The 19629-nt window shown below is 40.9% G+C and overlaps 1 protein-coding gene across 1 annotated transcript; it reads right to left on the bottom strand.

Moving 5' to 3' along the window:
- Window positions 1-6425: 6425 nt before the first annotated feature.
- LOC146609669 (teashirt homolog 1-like) lies at window positions 6426-12665 on the bottom strand. The gene is made up of 2 exons (XM_085346138.1): window positions 12593-12665; window positions 6426-9886 (listed from the first exon to the last, which is right to left on the bottom strand). The coding sequence occupies exons 1-2, from the start codon at window positions 12663-12665 to the stop codon at window positions 6537-6539; spliced, it is 3423 nt and encodes a 1140-aa protein (XP_085202264.1). The 3' UTR covers window positions 6426-6536.
- Between the last annotated feature and the right edge of the window lie 6964 nt (window positions 12666-19629).

Genomic DNA, 19629 nt, shown 5'->3' with positions numbered 1-19629 from the left:
TTCAAGAGCCTCTCGCTCGGCCTGATGAATTATGTCGTCTGTATCTTCCAAAACAAGGCTCATTCCTGACAGGTACACAACACTTTACAAGATGCTTTTGACTGCCTGCAGATCTCAGCGGGGACAAACTTGTCAACAAGCAATCAAGATTCAACTCTCTGTCCATGATGAGATGTCTCTGGTGATTTTAAACCTTCAGCTTCACTTCAAATTTGGCATCGAGACTTAATGTTTTTACAAAAATTTAAGGTGCTATATTGTTCTGCTGTCAGGATAGCTGCGGCGGAAAGAAATAAGTCTGACACCTCAGGTGTATGTATTTGTTACTTGAGAAAAATAGTTTGGTTTTGATTGACATCTTACAACTTTCAAGTTGAGTTTGGTTCATCGCTTAGGCTGTAAGTAATACATTTTTAGGCTACTAAGATAGAGTGCAACACCTGAAACGACTTTAACAAACAATATTTTTAAGGGACACTCTGCAATTTAAAGGGTGGCTCAGTGTGTATTTATGAGTACAGTTTTTTAGGGGTTGGATTGACAGGAATGATCAAATACTTATTGATCCATTACCAATATTTATCATTTTTACCAACGAGAAGGAAAAACTATAAGAAAAAAACATACTTAGCTGCAAGGTAACCAAATTGTTTTCTGTATTTAATAAATATATTAGTAATGAATTATAAAAAGTTACATGAACTGTTTCAACTTCTCATTAAAAACTCTTTAAACACGGTCACCCTCAAATGTTATCCAAAAATGGGACATGCTAGTATAGGTCTCCTTTAATTATTACAGCATTTAGGAGCACAGGCAGAATAAACTTGATGGATTTTCTCTCCTCTTTGTGTGCTTTTAATTAAGATATTATAAGTTGTTATATATATATGTAATGAATGAATGAATATATATATATATATATATATATATATATATATATATATATATATATATATATATATATATATATAAAACACCCAGCACGCCCCTGCGGGCGGTTTATCCTTCAAGCTCGGGTCCTCTACCAGAGGCCTGGGAGCTTGAGGGTCCTGCGCAGTATCTTAGCTGTTCCCAGGACTGCGCTCTTCTGGACAGAGATCTCCGATGTTGTCCCCGGGATCTGCTGGAGCCACTCGCCTAGCTTGGGAGTCACCGCACCTAGTGCTCCGATTACCACGGGGACCACCGTTACCTTCACCCTCCACATCCTCTCGAGCTCTTCTCTGAGCCCTTGGTATTTCTCCAGCTTCTCGTGTTCCTTCTTCCTGATATTGCTGTCATTCGGAACCGCTACATCGATCACTACGGCCGTCTTCTTCTGTTTGTCTACCACCACTATGTCCGGTTGGTTAGCCACCACCATTTTGTCCGTCTGTATCTGGAATATATATATATATATATATATATATATATATATATATATATATATATATATATATATATATATATATATATATATATATATATGAAATAAAACAAAACTACTGCTGTTTATAATCCTAAAATTAAAGAAAATAAAAAATCATGTGGTTTTACTAACTGTAGCCTCACAGCAGAAACTGCTTAAATGAAAGCACATTGTCCGCTTTGCCACGGTGCTGTAGCAGAGAGATTTTCACCCCTATGTTTCATTATAGCGAGCGTGCATTTTGAAAGCGAGGTGCTGCTGTACAGGTTGCTCAGGGAGCACCGAGAGGGGATGGAAGAGGACGAGGTTAATTCGCCAAACCCTCGCTGTCGGCACGAGTACACATGTATGCGTGTCACAAGGATTCAAAGGCCGCCCGCGCCGTCGCTCCCTGACATGTAATTCTTCATGGATGTACAGATGTTGCGACTCAGTACCAGAACAGCTTACTGCGACTTGAAGCGTTCTGTTTCGATTATTATAAATGGATAACAGCCTGCATCATGACGCCTGTTGTCATAAACAGCCTTTTGTTTAACATCAGATTTGCGCTGCTGTCTTGTGAGCCTCTGTTCGTCTGATAATGGTGATGACACGGAGCCAATTTATTTTGTGTCTTTTTTTTTTTTAAGCAAACAAGAGTCATGCAAGAACAAACAGAACACTGACTGCCTGACAAAGTCATACGTGGAGCTTTTGTATAAGTTGTGACAAGAGAAAGACGGTTTGTGTGAGAGGACATATACGAAGCGACATGTCAGAGCTGTATGTTGACAACATAATAATGAATGTACCGAGTGAGTGATGCTGGAGAGGACAGTTTTCACAAGTTGCTCTACTACTGATCTCCTAAGGAAGTTTAGATTAAAATTATGGAAGCATAGTGTGTATTTTATTTATAATTATACAATCTAACTATCATTTCACAAATCTCTTAATGAGTTATATATGCATATGTAGCTTTAAAAGGATTTCATTCTCTGAGTTACATAAAAGAAGAGAGATTTTTTTTACACCTATTCATCTGCTTTTATTTATTATAATTATTCTGTGGCGTTCAATAATACAATATTTGTGATTGAAGTTCATCAGGCATCACATCAGCTCTCTGTAGGTCCATCTGTTGTAAACTATCAAATGTATTATGTACAGATATACAGATATAACTAATCATTCTGACACGGTGATCTCCCTTTAAAAAAAATGCAGTGTTTGATTGACTCATCCATCCACCCCAACCTCCTCCTCTTCTTAAACTTAATTTAGACTTCCCTGTTGAATCTAGAGTTCACAATGTAGCTTATGCAAGTGGTCGACACTGTTGCCAGCATTTAAACCTGTGCAAGCTGTAATGACATTTCAAGGGTAGGACATGTCAGGTAATAGCATTTCAGAGTGTTTGTGTTTATGATGCAACTATGGCACAGATTGAACGCAGAAGCATAAATTCACTGTTATGCAGACTTTTTTGCTTTAAATGTCGTCACTACAAACAGAAGACATCTTTGTCACTGGTAACAGTTCACGTTACAATTAAACATTAAGCTATTATTTGATATAAGCTGCTTGAACAAATGACACATGGGATTGTTTCTTGTGTTGCAGGATTTGTCAAATAGTAACAGTGAAATATTTAACAAGTAATTTTTTCTCTTTTTTGAAATATTTACTTTTTTTTTTTTTTAACCCAGAGGAAACTTCAGTGCATAAAGTTTCCTGGACATTTCTGTCGAGTCAGTCGTATCTACGCACATTAGCTGATCTTTTGAGAATTGTACTTCAGCACATTGCTGTTACGTGAGACTTTATTGCTTGTGACTCTGCTCCGTATTTATCACTGCTGCGTCTTATGTTTCCTTGCCACACAGAACACGCTGCAAGGCACTGGAACGCTATTGTTTCTTGGGAGAAATGCCTCGGGCTAGTGTTCAAGAGCAGCGCAGGGTGGGAGCGTGTCGACTTAAATACCTTCAGTGAAGACATGTCATGGCCTCTTTTATCAGGTGTCTCACTAGCTGAACTATAAAGCTCGGCTCTGTGTTAAACCATTAAGTTAAATCCTGTTTTCTATGACAATGTTTTGTTCACTTGCTTGTGAAAAGGATTATTCTGTTTGAAATTGCTCATAGACATTTACTGACTAGAATTGAAAAACCTTACATCAATTTAATCCTATATGAAGTATACCATCGTAACAAGGCATGTATTAAATTTGTATGCAAGTTTTTATTCAGTGGCTTTTTGGACCAACAGTGTGTAAAGTGGTAAACAATATATTTTTCTTCAGTGACAAACAAGATTTTCATTTACATTTGGTTTAATTCTCTGAACAGCTGCTTGTATATACGGTAATGGATGGGCTCAACAAGAATATGAAACGTTACGTTAGAGGAGAAGTTCGGTCATTATTGACACAGAATGTTAGAAACCTGTTTTTTTGTTGTTATAGTAGTTCTAAGTTAACCGAAACAATGCCCAAAGGTTACAAAAAACTAACTTAAACACACTTTTGAAGATTTGTCAAAAAATGTATCACTGGAAAAAAAAAATGTGGCTCACTTTCTTCAGTTTGAATCAGCAGCGGACAAAACCTACACTGCTTACCCAATTCAGTCTGGCCCCATCTTTAAAAATCAGGAACTGAGCATAAAAAAAATATTGACCCTGCAACATGACTGATAACACTGCATCCTTGAAACCTGTTGTAGAGAGCTTAAGATGTCTGGAGCAAGATTTCAGAAGTCTTATAAGTTTATTGTAAGCCACACTGTGCGACACAGCCCTACGACATGTCTAACTTATCTCCTCCTTAACAGGAGAGCCAATCTGAATAAAACGTATAGACATATAGATGTTAATAATTCCTGTATGTGTGACAGTGCATGTATAAAACAGATTTATTATAAATTCCACTTTTTTCAATTCTCATTTTCATTCCCCGGGGATCATGTTTAAGTGTCAATGTGAAAAAAAAATGGTGGGTTTTTATTAGTTTTTTCAATAAAAGAAATGAACCAGACTACAGGACACTGTAGTTTGGTTCATTTGGTTCATTTCACTGAGCTTCTTTCACTGACAAAAAATGAAAATGCAATTCTGTGCAACTGGAAAGAAGTATAAATAATTAAATGAAAATGAGTTGCTGTACACCCGCCTTTACTATAGGTGACATATTTTACCCTTACAAACAAAAACCAGATGGAAAATATTTATATAACAAAACAACTGGTTTGATCAGTGGCTCATTCCAAACAGCTGGCTCTGAGCTCTGTACAGCTTCAGCCTTGGTTAGCATCTTTAAAATGTCCACGTTTAGCTTAGTTAAGTATATGAGTAGGTCTGTTGTTACAAATATTCCCTACATTTTACATTGATGAACTATTTGTTAACATAATTATTAGCTTTCGCCACTGTTTCCAGCTTGTAACAGGAAATGATCCGGGCCTAAATACTAAAAATGACCCATTTCCAGTCCCTGGACTTTACTTTAGCTTTTGCTAACTCACCACAACTAGATTTTCATTTTTGTTGGAATCACCAATATTTTTTTAATTTCCATCTATTCATCTATTTCGATTTTAAACAATTGCTGTTTTTGAGCTGCTTTGCTGCATTTGTATTGGTTGGTGAGAATATGTAAGCCATAACACCAGTCGTACTACTTTTAGACACCGCGGTTAGAATTTTGTTCCTGGCTATCTTTGGTTGCAAGTCTGTCCTGCTCGAAATTCCCTGGACAAACACGGATGTGTTTTGATGAGCATATTAGGTTTAAAAATTAAATTGATGGAACTTCAATGTATAAGTTCAGCAAAAATAGTGAAAAAATGTTTGTAGAGTCATGTTTATCTGTGTTATACTCTTCTGAAAATCACTCAGACAACACTGCATCTTATTCCAGGACATGGAATTTATTTTACAACTGAGAATAAAAGAATGCCATTCTGAATAACTGGGTTGATGACAAAACCTGGAAATTAGTCACTGAAGAATGTTTTTTTTAAATGTTATATACATTTCCAAGCATCAGAACAGATGCCAGTAAGTTCTGTCACGTTATGTAGACCACACCTAGGGACTTACTGGTTACTGAAAAAAGGACGTCGTGGTCCAACACGATCCTGTAGCTTTATACAGCCTCCCTCCCTCACATTTGTGTAGAAAATAACATTGTAAAAATGCACACAGTACAAATAATGCAGAACTTTAAAGAGCAAGATATGCTGACATACATGTATACATACTTGCTGATTATTTATACAGTAAGTTTTAAACTTCATTAACTTTACAACTGTAGCTTCACAATGATAAAATTGGTAGCCTTCAAAAGCAAATACTGTACACGTTGAAACAACCAGGAAATGATATTTTACTAGATAAACAAATATCCTAAATATTTTGCAAAACTTACTGTGATTTGATGGCAAACCGAACAATTTTATGATCAGCTCCCCAAAATGTTTGTCGAGGGCATAAAAACTAAAAAGAGTAATGTGTTGTCCTTTTTACTCGTACAATTCTTCATCAGTTGACACTTAAAGTGCTGAAATCACCTTAACATTTTAAAACACTCTTATTCTTTCCCAATATACCTTTACATAAACAGCTGTATCCAAAATTTGCTAAACGGGTATTTCAGTTTTGTTGTCATGACTGAAATTTTCATAAGACATAATACACTCACTGGTTTACATGAAAACATGCACAAACTGTCTCATAAATAATATGCAAGTCGTGTTGAAATATATTTATCTTAGAAAATGATTCTGAAACAGTGATCGAAATAAGAGCATGGTTTAGTTGTAAAACAACAGGTGGACCATTTTTAAAGGCTCAGATAAGATGCAGTGCATTAGGAAAGCAACAATCTGTCAGTGACTATGTAGTGCCATTGCTACTTTAATTTGTCACCCAAAAAATTCACTGTTTACTGTATGGCCTAGAGCCTCTGTAGTGCAGGCTCCTGCCATGTTTTATTAGCTGAAAAATTACCGTGTGCGGTATTAAAGCTCCTGCGATTTTCATGTGTTGTAAAAATACAGCTTTGGCACTATCTGTTACGACAGATTGTAGCTTAGAGTCATAGTGCAACAGTTATCTATCATGCTATCGGCTTTATTTGACTTCATTGTTTATCGAACTTTTCCAGCTCTTTCACGAAGATGAGATGAGCCTCTGGTGATTTTCCGTGTGTTTTGCAAAGATGCAATTTGATTGCATGTTTGCTCACAAATGTCCGATTGCAAAGTTTGCACTGATATATTGAGGCAGTGTCCTCTTCTGTGAGTCCAGGTGAACTAAAAGTCTTGTCCTCTATTCTGCTGACGGCCTGCTGCTCTATTAAGTCTATGGAGAGCTTCGAAAGGTCTTTTAGGGTAAAACCAAGGTGGGACTCCAAATGGTGAATATAGGACGAAGGAGTCCTGAATTGGGAAGCACAGTCACTGCACAAAAACAGAGGCTGGCCAGAGTCCATGTTTTTTAGGAACTTTGTTCCCCCTGTCCGCTTTAACTGGTATTTTACATTGGCCAGCCAATGTGAGATAGTAGTCATTGAGAGACCAGTGAATTTACAGATGTGGACCCGTTCCTGGGGTCCTAAGTCACTAATTACAAACTTTCCTTCCGGGGTTTCTCTAAGACTGGAGGCAAACTGGGCCTGAAGAATCAGGAGGTGTTGGGGATTCCAGTTTGACTGTCTGCCTTTCCGTCTTTGAATGGGAGATAGCTCTTCCATGCCATCCTCCAAAGTACAGCCATCGATATCGGATTTATCTGAGATGGAAGATGGGGTTGTAGACTTTGGTGTTAAACGACCCGTCAGATTTTTCACCATGTCTGAAATGTCCATCAAAGCATTTTCTCTTAGAGGTGGCGATGATGTCTGAGAGAAATCTTTGAAGACCGGCCTGGTGTTGTTTACATTGCTGTTAGGTGTCGCAAGAGTCCCCTTAGCTGTGCTTCCATTGCTGTTTTTGGATTTTGTCAAGTCGATGGGCTGATCATCATTGACGTCGTCATCATTGTGGTAGTGACTCATAGGATCTGTTTGCTTAATCTGGGCAGAGTTGTTGATCTGATAAAGCATTGCAAATGGGTCTACAAAGGGTGTGGACACTTTTGCCGCTTTCCCCAAGTGGTTGTTCATGACGGACTGCAAAGCACTAAGAGGGTTAACAAGGGATTGTTCTGGTGAATGATCAGTGATGATGCTCAGGTTACTGCAGCCATTGCTTACTGTCTTTTTGGGCGAATCCGCTTCAGTTTTTATTTTTATATTTATTTTACTCTCTGTTTGCTCTCTTTCTTTGCCCTTTAGCTCATTCCGATCCTCCAATTCACTGTCCTTCAGTATCTTTGAGAGGTTTTCAGGATATGGTGAAGCCTGTTTGTCCTTAGGATTTAGCACTGGTGACTTTGCAGATCTACACTTATTCTCTACAGGTTTTTCCTCTTTCTCATTCTTCACTAAGCTTTTCCCTGTAACTTTTTCCACTAGCTCTTCCATGGCCAGCACATTGCTCTTGTGACTTGGGGGTGGAGAGGGGCTATTTGGGGAATGGATCAGAGAGCCTAACTCAGAGGACATTACCTTCAAACTAGTGCTACTGAACAAAGGTTGAACCTGTGCACATGAGGGCAAAGGCTTCAGAGATCCATGGAGCTGATAGGCAGCGTGAATGCTGGGGTATCCACCCCAGGTTGGTGTACCTGTTTGGGCCTTACTGATAGCACTTGAAACTGTGTTCTCTAAAGACTTCAGGATGTCCAGCCCACCTTTAGGTGTTTCTTCTAAATCTTCTTCTGTAAGGTACTGGTATGACCTGGCCCTTTCAGGTTTGTCTGTTTTTTCAGGGAGGTCTTCTTTTTCTTCTTTTATTTGTCTCTCTGGTTCCCTAACTTCAGTTTTCTCGTCCTCTGTATCTTCATCTTTCTTTTCTTCGTGTTTCTCCTCAGGGCTGGAGGGCTGCAATGGGGAGTCAGGGTGTGGCTTACCATTGGGCGGCGGGAGCCGTGTGGTAGTGGGAGGCAAGGGAATCGACTGTATTTTCTCTTCAATCACAGGATCAAAAACTAGCTGCTTCCCCTTTTTAGATGCTGTATTTGTGACTTTAAGAAAGTGTCCCGTGACCATCATGTGGGCTGTCAGTTGTTGCAAGGTGTCATGCGAACTGCCACATTCCATGCATTTGAGAATTTGTGCCTTTCGTGCCTCAAACTGCCAAGTATAACTAGCACCATTTTGGTAACCGTATCGATTATTAGGAGTGACATAAGGATTGGCCAGTTTTTGGTCTTTTGGAGATTCTCCCAGGTGTATGCCAGATGAGACGGACTCTGGTGAGCTCGGCGACATCAAGTCTTGAAACGCTCTTTTTTTGGTTGGGGGGACCAGTTTTGAGGTGAGGGCTGGCATTGGTTCTTTTAGAGGCACTTTTTGATAGTGTTTTGTTTTGATCATGTGAACACTAAGGTCTTGCAGTGATTCAAAAGAGTGGCCACAGTACATGCATTTCAGAACTTTCTGGGCATCTTCTTTGCCTTCCATCTCCAGCAAGGAACGTTTTCGTGGCTTGGACCACTTCTTGCTTCGATCATCCTCTGCATCTTTGTTGTCATCTCGGTAGTGGCCAGTCTCGTTCATATGTACAGTTAGGCCTACCAAAGTATCATAGGCAGCACTACAGTCCTTACACCTAAACTTGCTAGCTCCAGTAAACACTGGGCCATACAGCTTGTTGTTTTGCCTATAAAGCTGCACGGTGCTGAAAAGGCTGGGCTCAGGAAGGAGTTGATACGGATTATACTGCAAAGTTTTAGCCAAGGCTGCTTGATGCCAATCATATGCTACTCCTGTACTGCCAGAGCTTACACTGATGCCACTGTTGCCGTTACTCGACACTGTTCTTGCACTGGTACTGCTGGTGGTAATATTTGTTGTTACTGAAGTGTTGTTACTGCTACATCTGTTCTTTACATGGACATTTCCCGGGCTATGACTGTTCAGGAATCCATTGCTCCCTTTGTGATTGCTCCCACTGCCATTGCTTGCTGAAATACTGTTTCCTTGTTTATTTTTAAGCATGTCCAGAGCAACATTGGACCAAGAGGCATCCGAGATCAGGTTTGCATAGACGGCTTTCATCTTTTCCAGACTGTCCTGTAGTGAAAGGCCATTGATGGATTCACTACCTTCCCCCAGCTTCTCCTCCACCCTGTCCGGATCACCTAAGGAGGGGGTAGTCTTAAGGTCCACCAGCTGATCACTGGTAGTGCTGAGGGGAGAAGCATACCCAGCATCTGGGTTAGTGCCATTGCTGAGTGGAGAGTTCTGGCAGCTATAACGATCTCTTGCGTCTTCCTCATCATTGAAAAAATAGTCTGCATCTTGACCATCCAGGGAAAGGCCATCATCCAGAAGATGTTCCTCTTCATCGGCTTTGCCACCCTTGAATTCATCTTCAGGTCCATAAGCTGGAAAACAAAGCAAGGAGGAAAACCGAGATTAGATACAAATGTCTTAGCAAATCAATACACTTGAACACAAGAATACACCTCTGGCCCTCCCTATATGCAGGTGGTGAATGCAATAATCCTTAAGAGATTTTTGTCAATAGTCCCTGTAGAGGACAAAGATATAATAAAGTGGCAAACATCCATGTCTTGACAATGACAGATAGTCCTCTTCACTGCACTGCCAAATGGAACTGTTGAACACTACAACCTATCTTGGGCAAGGAGCAGACATGACTCAAGAAATTTATCCACCAAGTTTAAAAAAAGCAAAAACATAGAAAAGAAATTGAATTAGGCAGAGAAGATTATATATATTCTGTGGTAGTACTCCACAATGGAAAAGACACGCTTTTGCTAATCATATAACAAACGAAAGGAAAAAGTGTGCAAGGCCTCACAGTTTAAGATTTAAAGTATTCTGTTCTTTTCTTTATTATATGTCTTACATAAACACACACTGGAACAATGGTGGCTAATCATACCAAACATGAACAAAGTTTACAATGACGAGGTGCATATAATAAGAAGTAACACCTGAGAGCTGAAGCTTCAGAGGGCTTTAAATGCTCTGCTGCAGACAGCTTTTATACTCCTAGCTCTGCATGACATCAAAAAGGGGGTGTATCCCTAATAAGGTCATCTCAGCCACACAGTTGATTTTGAGTAATAGTACCGAGTCATAGTAACATAGAACCTTGAGGTGACTCTTGTGATTTGGCACTATATAAATACATATATATACACTTCTGTTTGTGAGTGGCAGCCAATAATAAGAAAGCTTGCTTAAAGAGGGTGGGGAAAGGAGCCAATATCACTTATTTTAGAGAGCGAATCAAAACAGGGTGTGCACCAAAGTTAGTCTAGCACGGTTAAAAGAAAATATGTGAGGGAAAAACTGAGCAAAGAGGCGGAGAATCTCGACTGTGCATAAAAACAGCCAAGCAACGATGCAATCAAAAACAATCAGAAATTCCAATATTTCCAATGTTTTGATCTGATTTTTATTTATAAAAGTCCACAACAAATTATTTTTGATCCTTTTCCAGTAAACCTCTCCGTTTGAGAGGGGAATACTCCAGGTCAGTGCAGTCACACGAGTAGGGGAACAACCTGGTCCATCATTTATTTGCTACAATGACAATGAATTATGGAAATGATCTATTTCCATAATTACAAAACCACAGTAATCCAATGAATGGAGAGAGTCTGACATATTCAAGTTTAAAACAAAACAAAACAGGGAAAATAAACTAAGATAGATAAATGACTTTTTAGTGAATGTTCATTTAGAAGTTCTTTTTAAAAAACATTACAGCATTCGTGCAAATATTACAGCTTATCCACTTAATTTAGATGCCAAACAGCACAAAGCCCACAGCAACATAGTCTTCATTGTCTATTTTGTTGCTGTTCAGCAACCACAGATCTATTCCTGACTTTAATTTGTTCAGTTCTTCCAACATGCCGCACATACTATGGATTCACAAGTAAGAGATAGTGGAGTAAAATGCCAGCTGCATCAGCCTTGCCAAGCCATGGTTGGCTGAAGTCAACTTGGCATCGGCTGTGGAAGTCCTCACAGCGTGATGCTAGGAAATGGCCAGTGGACATGACAAGCCGTGTTGTTACTGCCTGTGCTCCCTGAGTACTCACAGCATCAAGTGTGCCATTTTAAAAGAGGAAAGAAAAAATTATAGTATCAATGGAAATGGCTGCCTTCTCCCGCCAAATAACTGCCCATAACTCAGCTTGGAGGGAAAAAAGTGATATGTGAATTAAAATTCACTTTTTATTGTCTTTGTCTAAAAAAATAATAAGGAAAAACAGGGAGGTAGATTAAAAGGGGAACATTACACCGAGGCAGGGAAGAATCTAGGGTTAAATATGCTAAGGCACCTTTTCCAATCCATCCCTCGTAAGATGCTTGTCTGAGATGCCAGAATCAGTCTCCAGTGAGGAGGCAGATGTGCTGTCAGCTTCAAACAGCGTGTAGCTCTCTATCCCATAATCGGAATGGACATAATACCTGATGTTTGTGAGGTGCCAGTTACTGCTGTCTGGGAAAAGCTGGAGGTCCTACAGCTGCCCGGTGTGTGTGTGTGTGTGTGAGAAACAGTGCATGATCAAAATACATTCTTCCTCTTGCTCCCAACTGTGTGCTCTTAATTGTCCACAGGATATACTGAAGTATTTTTTTCATTTAATCACTAAAAGAAGAATTAAACATTTTCCCAAAGCAGCTGCACAGACTTCTTTGAACTCTTCCTTTTCTCCCTAACAAGCTGCAGCCTGCTGCATTGAAATAAATGCAAAAGTGAACCCATTCAAAGTTGTGAAAGTAGTTAAAGACAAATCAGCAGACCAAGTGAGAGAAACCTGACAGCAGTACACACACACACACACACACACACACACACACACACACACACACACACACACACACACACACAGAAGGCACACCACCACTAAATTCTTCCCTTTCCCTGCTATCCTCCGTATGTTGCCTTGACAGGCATCAGTGTCAGGAGTGTGTCAGTGTCAGCCTGAGGTGTCAGTGTCCACACAAACAAGCCTGAGAAGAGGTGGGAGGGGAAAGTAACAACAACAAACACAAGTCAGCCATTTTTTTTCTCCCCCCCCCTTTGCTCAAGCCTGCTCCTTCACCATCTGTGTCAGTAAAGCTGCGGGTGCCACCGCCGGCTAATAAGGCAATCAGAGATGGAAAAGATGCTGACATGGCGGCTTTCGAGCGTCACTCAGAACAAAAGAGGAAACGGGGAGGGAGGGAGGGAGAGAGGGATAGGGAGGGGATTAAAACGGGGGGGTGGGGGGGAGGGGAGGGGAAGGGGGGGGGGAGTGTCTGTTGTGGTTGTCAGTCAAAAACGTAAGCCCACTTTGTGCTGTCAGTGAGGATAGGGAAAAGAGGGGAAGTTTTGAAAAGAGAGGAGAAAAAAAAAGATGTGTTTAGGCCAGCGAACAAGAGGTGTGTGTGTTTGTGTGTGTGTATGTGTACGTGCATTTATGCGTGTGCATATCTGACAGGGGAAAAAAATGACAGCGAAACAAGTTAACAGCAAAGCAGATAGGTGAGAGAGGTGTGAGAAATCAGCTTCTGCCATTTCTGTCATTGTGTGTGCGTGTTTGCCTAAGCTAGGTGTGGCTGATCAGTTTTATGTGTGCACGCGTGTTTGTGTGTGTCACAAGTGTCACAGTGTGTCAGGTGCAAGCAGAGATGCAATGTGGCTAGTGGGGGGAAAGCGAAGCCATCTGTGTCTGGAGAGGAGCCTGTCACTATTGTTGTGCCCGAAGTCCAGGATTTCCTGCTGTAGACAGGTGACACCACAGTAGGACATCCCCCAGTCTCACAAACACACACACACACACACACAATGCAAACCTGCACTCCTCTGCCAAAACTACATGCCTGCCTAAAGCCAATACGCTCATGTGAGGTCCACAATTGAAAAACCTCATATTTTTTAATGCAAGTTTGAAACACAAAGTTATAACAAGGCTGAATAAACACTTAAGTATAGTTTTGGTGACCGTTGCCATGTTTGGATACATCACTCAAATATATCTAAAACCCAAGACTGTGCACACATAAGCATTACAGCTATGGCTAAAGAAGCTTCATGCTAAAAGTTAAACAATTTTGATATTACACTTAACGTAGTCTTACTTTTTACTCTTCTTTAACTTAACCTCATAGTTTAAAAACATCTTTTTATCTTTTTATCAATCTATAATAAAACTAACTCCCTAACCGGCTGTTAAGTAACTTGAGTGCGACACAACACTGCCACAGCCAGCGTAGCTCTTCTTTCCCTCCTCAGTCAGTTGTACATACACACAACACACGCTGCACACACTTTCCCTTTAAACCTTCTTCATTTATTCATGTTGTCTCAGAGAAGAGGGCAATCCCGGCTCTCATTTGCAGTGCTAATGTCCAATTCCGCCAGCTTTCAGCCTCCTGATTTACCCTACGTGGCGGAGTGCTGCACCTGCAGCAGGGCGGCCGCCGAGGCTCCCTCACAGCGTCTAGCGGCCCTTCAAAACAGGAGCTCTGGCGTGGCAGTCTTATTTCTCTCTCCCGTTTCGCTTTGTCACCGGCCCCTCCATTCCCTGCCACTCACCTCTGATGGCTTTGGACAGGCCTGATCAGTGTGTGTCATTGACCTGTACGTTGTGCATGAGTGTGTGCGTGTTTCAGCAGAGAGAAGGCTGTAAATAAAATGACATTATTATTTCCTCTGTCCTATCATGTAGAAAAGCCAATTATGGTAATGCTTAGTATGTCAGGCAATCTCTGTCTCTCTCTCGGCTCTCTCCCATCCTTGTTCATTCCTGAGATTTTTTTTCTGTCTGGGGTAGCTGCCGCTGTGGTTTCATAGGACCTGACACTCTCTGTGGACTAGCCTGCGGACAATGCTGTGGTAAACTCGCACAGACCAAAAGTCTCTCTCAGCCCAACTTGGTTTCTGTCAACGTACTTAAATTTCTTTATACAATTTTCACAAAAAGGTGGAACCCAAAAACGAGTTGATCGTCACTACATTAACTTTCTGCGTAGTAACCTGTTTCTCTCTGATTATTATATCTCCTTTGTACATGTGATAAAGGAAACTTCACTGGGTTAAACTCAAGGGCATGTTTGACATTACAGCCAGTTCGTGACACCAGGTCCAGGCGCGAGCTGTAATATAACCCACAGCTTCCTCGGCCAGGCACGTAAAAAGCTTACCTAACAGCACCCCTCGGTTCCACCCTCCCCTAACCCACATAGAATAGTCCACCATATGGCACAGTAGCTCAGGGGCTTCTAATAGCTCATGTGTTGTACAAATCCACCTTCTCAGCTTCCACAGCTCTGCTGGTTGGGGAAAACAAAGCAACCCATCCGGTCTGCTCTTCACGCTGATGGCCGTATGGGCAAACGGCAATTGTTGTGGTTGTCAGCCACAGCAATATCAGATGAGCTACAGTCCTGAAAAAATAAATGAACACTTCTGGCTTGGCTTTCACATGTCTCAAAAGATTTAAGCCTGAATGGATGCTTTCAAAAATGATGCCCCGCGTATTTTTCTTGGCCACTAACTTTCCCAAAAAAGGTAATAACTAAATTAAATCAGTGCTTGGTTTTCAGGGTATGCTGAACCCAGGATCACAAAGAACTTGCCACTTTGCTTCTGTAGATACAGGCGAGCTTCTGTCTTCTGTTTCTCTTAATGTAATCTGAGACCAACACAGTGATGTTGAGATCAGCTTCTACAGGGGCCAGACCATCTGTTGCAGGTGTCTGCGCTCTTCTTGCAGTTATGGATGTTTTTGGGGGGGTCGCCACTTCTGCAGCATGACTAGTCGACTGATAAGACGGCTGCCTGACCCTGCATGATGAACCTAACCCTTTCCAAACAGTTTGCAGTTACTCACGATGCTAAAAGCCTTTTTAAATCATAGCCAGTGCCTTTTAACTAGAGTTTTACTCATTTGACATAATAGATCAGTGATGGATTAAAAGAAAAAAAAAAAGAAACAAATGTGAAGAACAACATTGCCAGTTTTCTTGAATTTCTACACCCGTCTTTGTTTTCATTTTGTGCTCCTTATTTGTTCAGCTTTTCCGAGAGCCAGTTTTTTGACGTGCCGCGACACCGACTGTGGTCTATAAATCACCTTTTCCTCGGACTGTCAGTGCCTGCTTGTTCTAAGAGGAAACAACAGCCATTAGATCATTGCCGCCCTCTGTGCTCAAGTTTTCTGCCAACCCCCTCCCTCCAAACCCTACACACACCTAACCATCGAACACTGCTCCGGTGCTACACACACATTTCGAACCATCTGGTTTGTTTTCAGGCAAAGTACGGATAAAGCATTACTAATGCTAATTAAAGATGATGTGAGTGAGATTTACTCCACGTATGCCAAGAACCGTTTTAATGTAGGCTGTATCAGACAGATGCCGTTTGCTAAACAGACTCTTTTTGAGAAAACATTATCAATTCCTCTACCGTTTTTTTCCCCTCTGCCATTTTTATTCTCTTCACATAAACAAGCTTCATTTTAAATTGTAACCTCGTGAAAATGAAAATACCTGTATTGTCTTAATCTTCTGTTGCAGTGCACACCTCTGGGGAACGCGCAATATCTTTAATCTCCTGCAGTTGTTCAATTTTTGTTTAATCGGGGGTGGCCGCTGCTTTGACAAAGAGGCGTTCTGTTTAAATCTAAAACGAAGGAATGAAGCACAAAACCAACAGGCTCGTGAAATAACAGAGCTCCGTCTTTTCCTCATAGATGCCGTCTTTTGAATTCACCTGCATTGCCCCTGACAGCAAAGCTTCCCCCGACTAAACAACAGCTGCTACCATTGCCTAGCAACAACCAGTTGATGGATGACCCCAAAGATGGATAATTACCATAAATCACTATGGTTGTGTGGAGAACAGAGGCAGAAAATCACTGCAGGAAAAAAACAGGATGAAACACAGTTTAAAGTAGTGTGCCCAGTGTTTAGGTTAACTCTCCTAAATTTGTCAAACAAGGTTGTTGATGAGCTCTTCTGCGGGCAAGAACTGGTTGGCGACTGGGAAGTTTCACCAAATCAGAGGCAGCACTGGCTCCGGTGTGCTTCTTAAAAGTTTTTTTTTTTTGACAGAGAATATATGAATAAGGGCTGTAAAATGAACCCTGACGATATGACTCATGGGACAAAACCTGTCCTGAAAGAGCGCTGACAAACAAAGTGGGCTGAGGAAGGAAGAAAGGAAACAGCAGACAAAGAATGATAGCAACGGCGAGTTTAAGTGCAACAATGAAGATGAGGGGAGCTCGAGGAGAAGAAGCAAGAGGAAGAAGTCTTTATTTATGTATTCTGTATATCTGAGTGTGTGTGCAAGTGACAGAGGTAGACAGTGAGGCACAGGGAGAGGGAGAAAAACAGCTAGAATTTAAAAAAAAAATGAAAGAAACCAAAAGGGCACAGGGCCAAAACAGGGTCACCACCTAACCAGTTTGGTCTAGCTGAGTCCGGTTGCACAATATGCCATCAATCAACCTTCGCTGTGCTGTCAGCCCTCCCCTCAATTTACAGAGGCCATCCACTTTGTACACTGCTAAGAAACAAAACACGAAGAAGGAACAGAAACACAGAGGAAAAAAATGCACACACACTTCCATGAATCTGATCTTTCAGTCTCTGCAGAGAATAAAGGAGAAGAAGCACCCTAATGGCTCAGTAACACAAAAACATGTTCTCAAAGATATGTAGGGAAGTGACAAACCTGCAGGGGTAGTTGGTGATTTAATGTAGCCAATAAGCTAACCTTACACAGGTAGCACACTGCTAACATGCTAGCACTTATTTCACAATTACTCTAGCCTCTGTACTGGGCTACTTTACTGCATCCCTTGCATTTTATTTGCTAAAATGTTCGCAATTTCATTAAAACAAGACACTCTTGCTAAAGAGACAAAATGCCCAAGCAGTTTATTTGAAATATAAAGTATCTGTACCATTGACGGGTGTCTAACAGTGCATTCATTTACTCTTTGGATGGTTCTGAGTTGGGATGTTATGGATTCAAGAAAGAAGATCAACACATAAAAGCTATAATGGGTACATGATAAACAAACATATTTTGTATAATCTATGTAAAGGTGCGTGAACAGCAGAAAAGGGGCTAAGCTAAGGCCAGTAGATTAGAATTGATTAGAAATTAAATGTTAGCAAAAGAACGCACGTGCTGTATGTGAATTTGCACAATTAATCTAAAGCTTGTAATTTATAAGTGAGATCCTAGCAAGTCATGCACCAATTTTTTATTTGTTTAACTACATGACTTAACAGAGAATTCACATGAAATTTCCTAATTGGGAACTTTTTAGCATTATTTGAATTCCAAATGAATGCATTTAAAGATGCACCACTTGATTGGTCAGTGACTTCTCAGCCAGGACCGGTGATAACCTTTCATATGTCCGATTATGAGCTGGTCTGATTCATGCTGGTTGACATGGGTTTTGTTCTATAAATGTGTTGCACCTGCTTTGGTTTGATAAGGTGAAATGTGTCAGATAAAGGTGGCGCACAGCGACAAATTTTCAGTTAATCGTCTGTACCTCTTTCCAGCTGCAGAGCACTTTTTTTCCCAGTTTCCCTAACAGGAGATCCTGCACCTTAGTGTAGTTTAGGGCGATTTGTAAAGTTTATTAATTTAGTTGATTTTTGATTGTGTATGCTGTTTATATCTGAGAAAGAAAATCTAGTTGAGCAAAAATCAATAATAGCAATTCAGATAAAACAGAATCTGTACATCTCTAAAATCTAAAATTCTCATTGTGTTTGATGCATAAAGTAAAATTGGACACAGAAATAGTAGAAAGAAAACCCCCCTAATTGTGACCAATATATTGAAAATAACTCAATTTGTCTTTTATAGTGCTGTGTGAGCTGAGCTTGAAACTTTTTAACAGTCTAGTATAAGACAGTGAGGCGACTCACACAGATTTTATTTTGTCTGCCTGCATCACAATATTTCATCAGCTCTTTTCTGCCCTTGTCTACGTCTCTGCAACGCGCTCAGAACACAATAATGCAGAGGGCTTTGTAAGAACCAGACCTAAGAGACCTACATATAGACTTACATATCCCTTCCCAACATGCGAACAGACAGACAAAGAAATTATAACTTTAAAAACCCCTAAAGTCACTTTAGGGAATTTAATTAGGACGGCAAACCCTCAGGGCAGGAGGCTGCTCAGGACAGCCAAATGTCCCCAAACATTTTAGTGCTTTTAACTGCATGTGTCACCAGGGAAATTCCAGCAATTGTGCACCATCAAAACCGTTATCCTTTATGCATCGCCACATTTTTTTCTTCGTTCTGTCTGCTCGAGTGACGAGTTCTTAGCTGAAGTCTGGCGCTCCACTAAACAAAGTTCCACTGTTTCATTTCAACACTAGTTTAGGACTTAAGCATGATGAATAGCATAGACGCGTAACAAAAAATATATAACAAAAGAAAAGGCTGAAGCACACAGCAGTTTACAGGGTGTATGTGTGGACCCCCCCCACTTCCTGATGACCATAGCAATAAAGCGAGAAAAGACAAAATGATATGGGGGGGGGGGGGGGGGGCATTAGGGGTAGAGAAAGGGTCCCTGGAGAAAGTCAGTAAATTATGTAGTGGGCTTTCAAAGTGGACTAGTATTAGTGGCCATCTCACCCTAATTGTGCCTGTGCGAGTATGCATGCATGCCCGTGTGTGTGTGTATGTGTGTGTGTACAATGGTTATGAACGGCTTCACAGTCAGAGAGAGAGAGAAGCAGGAAGAGAGGAAGCAATCCTTCAACAGAGCACAATATCAGACTGCGGACAGACAACGAACGGCTGGAAGGTTCTGGAAAGGAGAGAAAAGCCTGCCTCCCTCGCATTTCAGCTCCCAGCGCCGCCTCCCAAAGTGCCCTCCATCTAACACTAACACACTCATACACACACACATAAATGGCACCATAACTCTATATCCGCAATCAATCTCCGCTATGAAGACGCATCCATCTTCAGTAATGTTAATGGGAGGGTTTTGGGGGTTGGAGGGGGTGGAGGACAGGGGTAAAACAGAGGGTATGTGACTGCAGAGCTTACCTCAGAGCAGCGTGAGGTAATATGGCCTGTGTTTGTGTGTCTGTATGTGTG

This window comes from Diplotaxodon limnothrissa, linkage group LG22 (genome assembly GCF_057381915.1).
Source record: "Diplotaxodon limnothrissa isolate DT_005_m linkage group LG22, D_limnothrissa_male_GT1.1, whole genome shotgun sequence".
NCBI lineage: Eukaryota > Metazoa > Chordata > Actinopteri > Cichliformes > Cichlidae > Diplotaxodon > Diplotaxodon limnothrissa.
This window is presented reverse-complemented; position numbering and strand designations above follow the sequence as displayed.

Bases quoted from the DNA above. Each gene is read 5' to 3' on its own strand.
- LOC146609669 (XM_085346138.1), bottom strand. From the start codon at position 12,665: ATGTCAGCATCTTTTCCATCTCTGATTGCCTTATTAGCCGGCGGTGGC. The intron at 9,887-12,592 runs GTGAAGGAGCAG...TTTGTTTTCCAG, and splicing joins CAGCTTTACTGACACAGATG to CTTATGGACCTGAAGATGAA.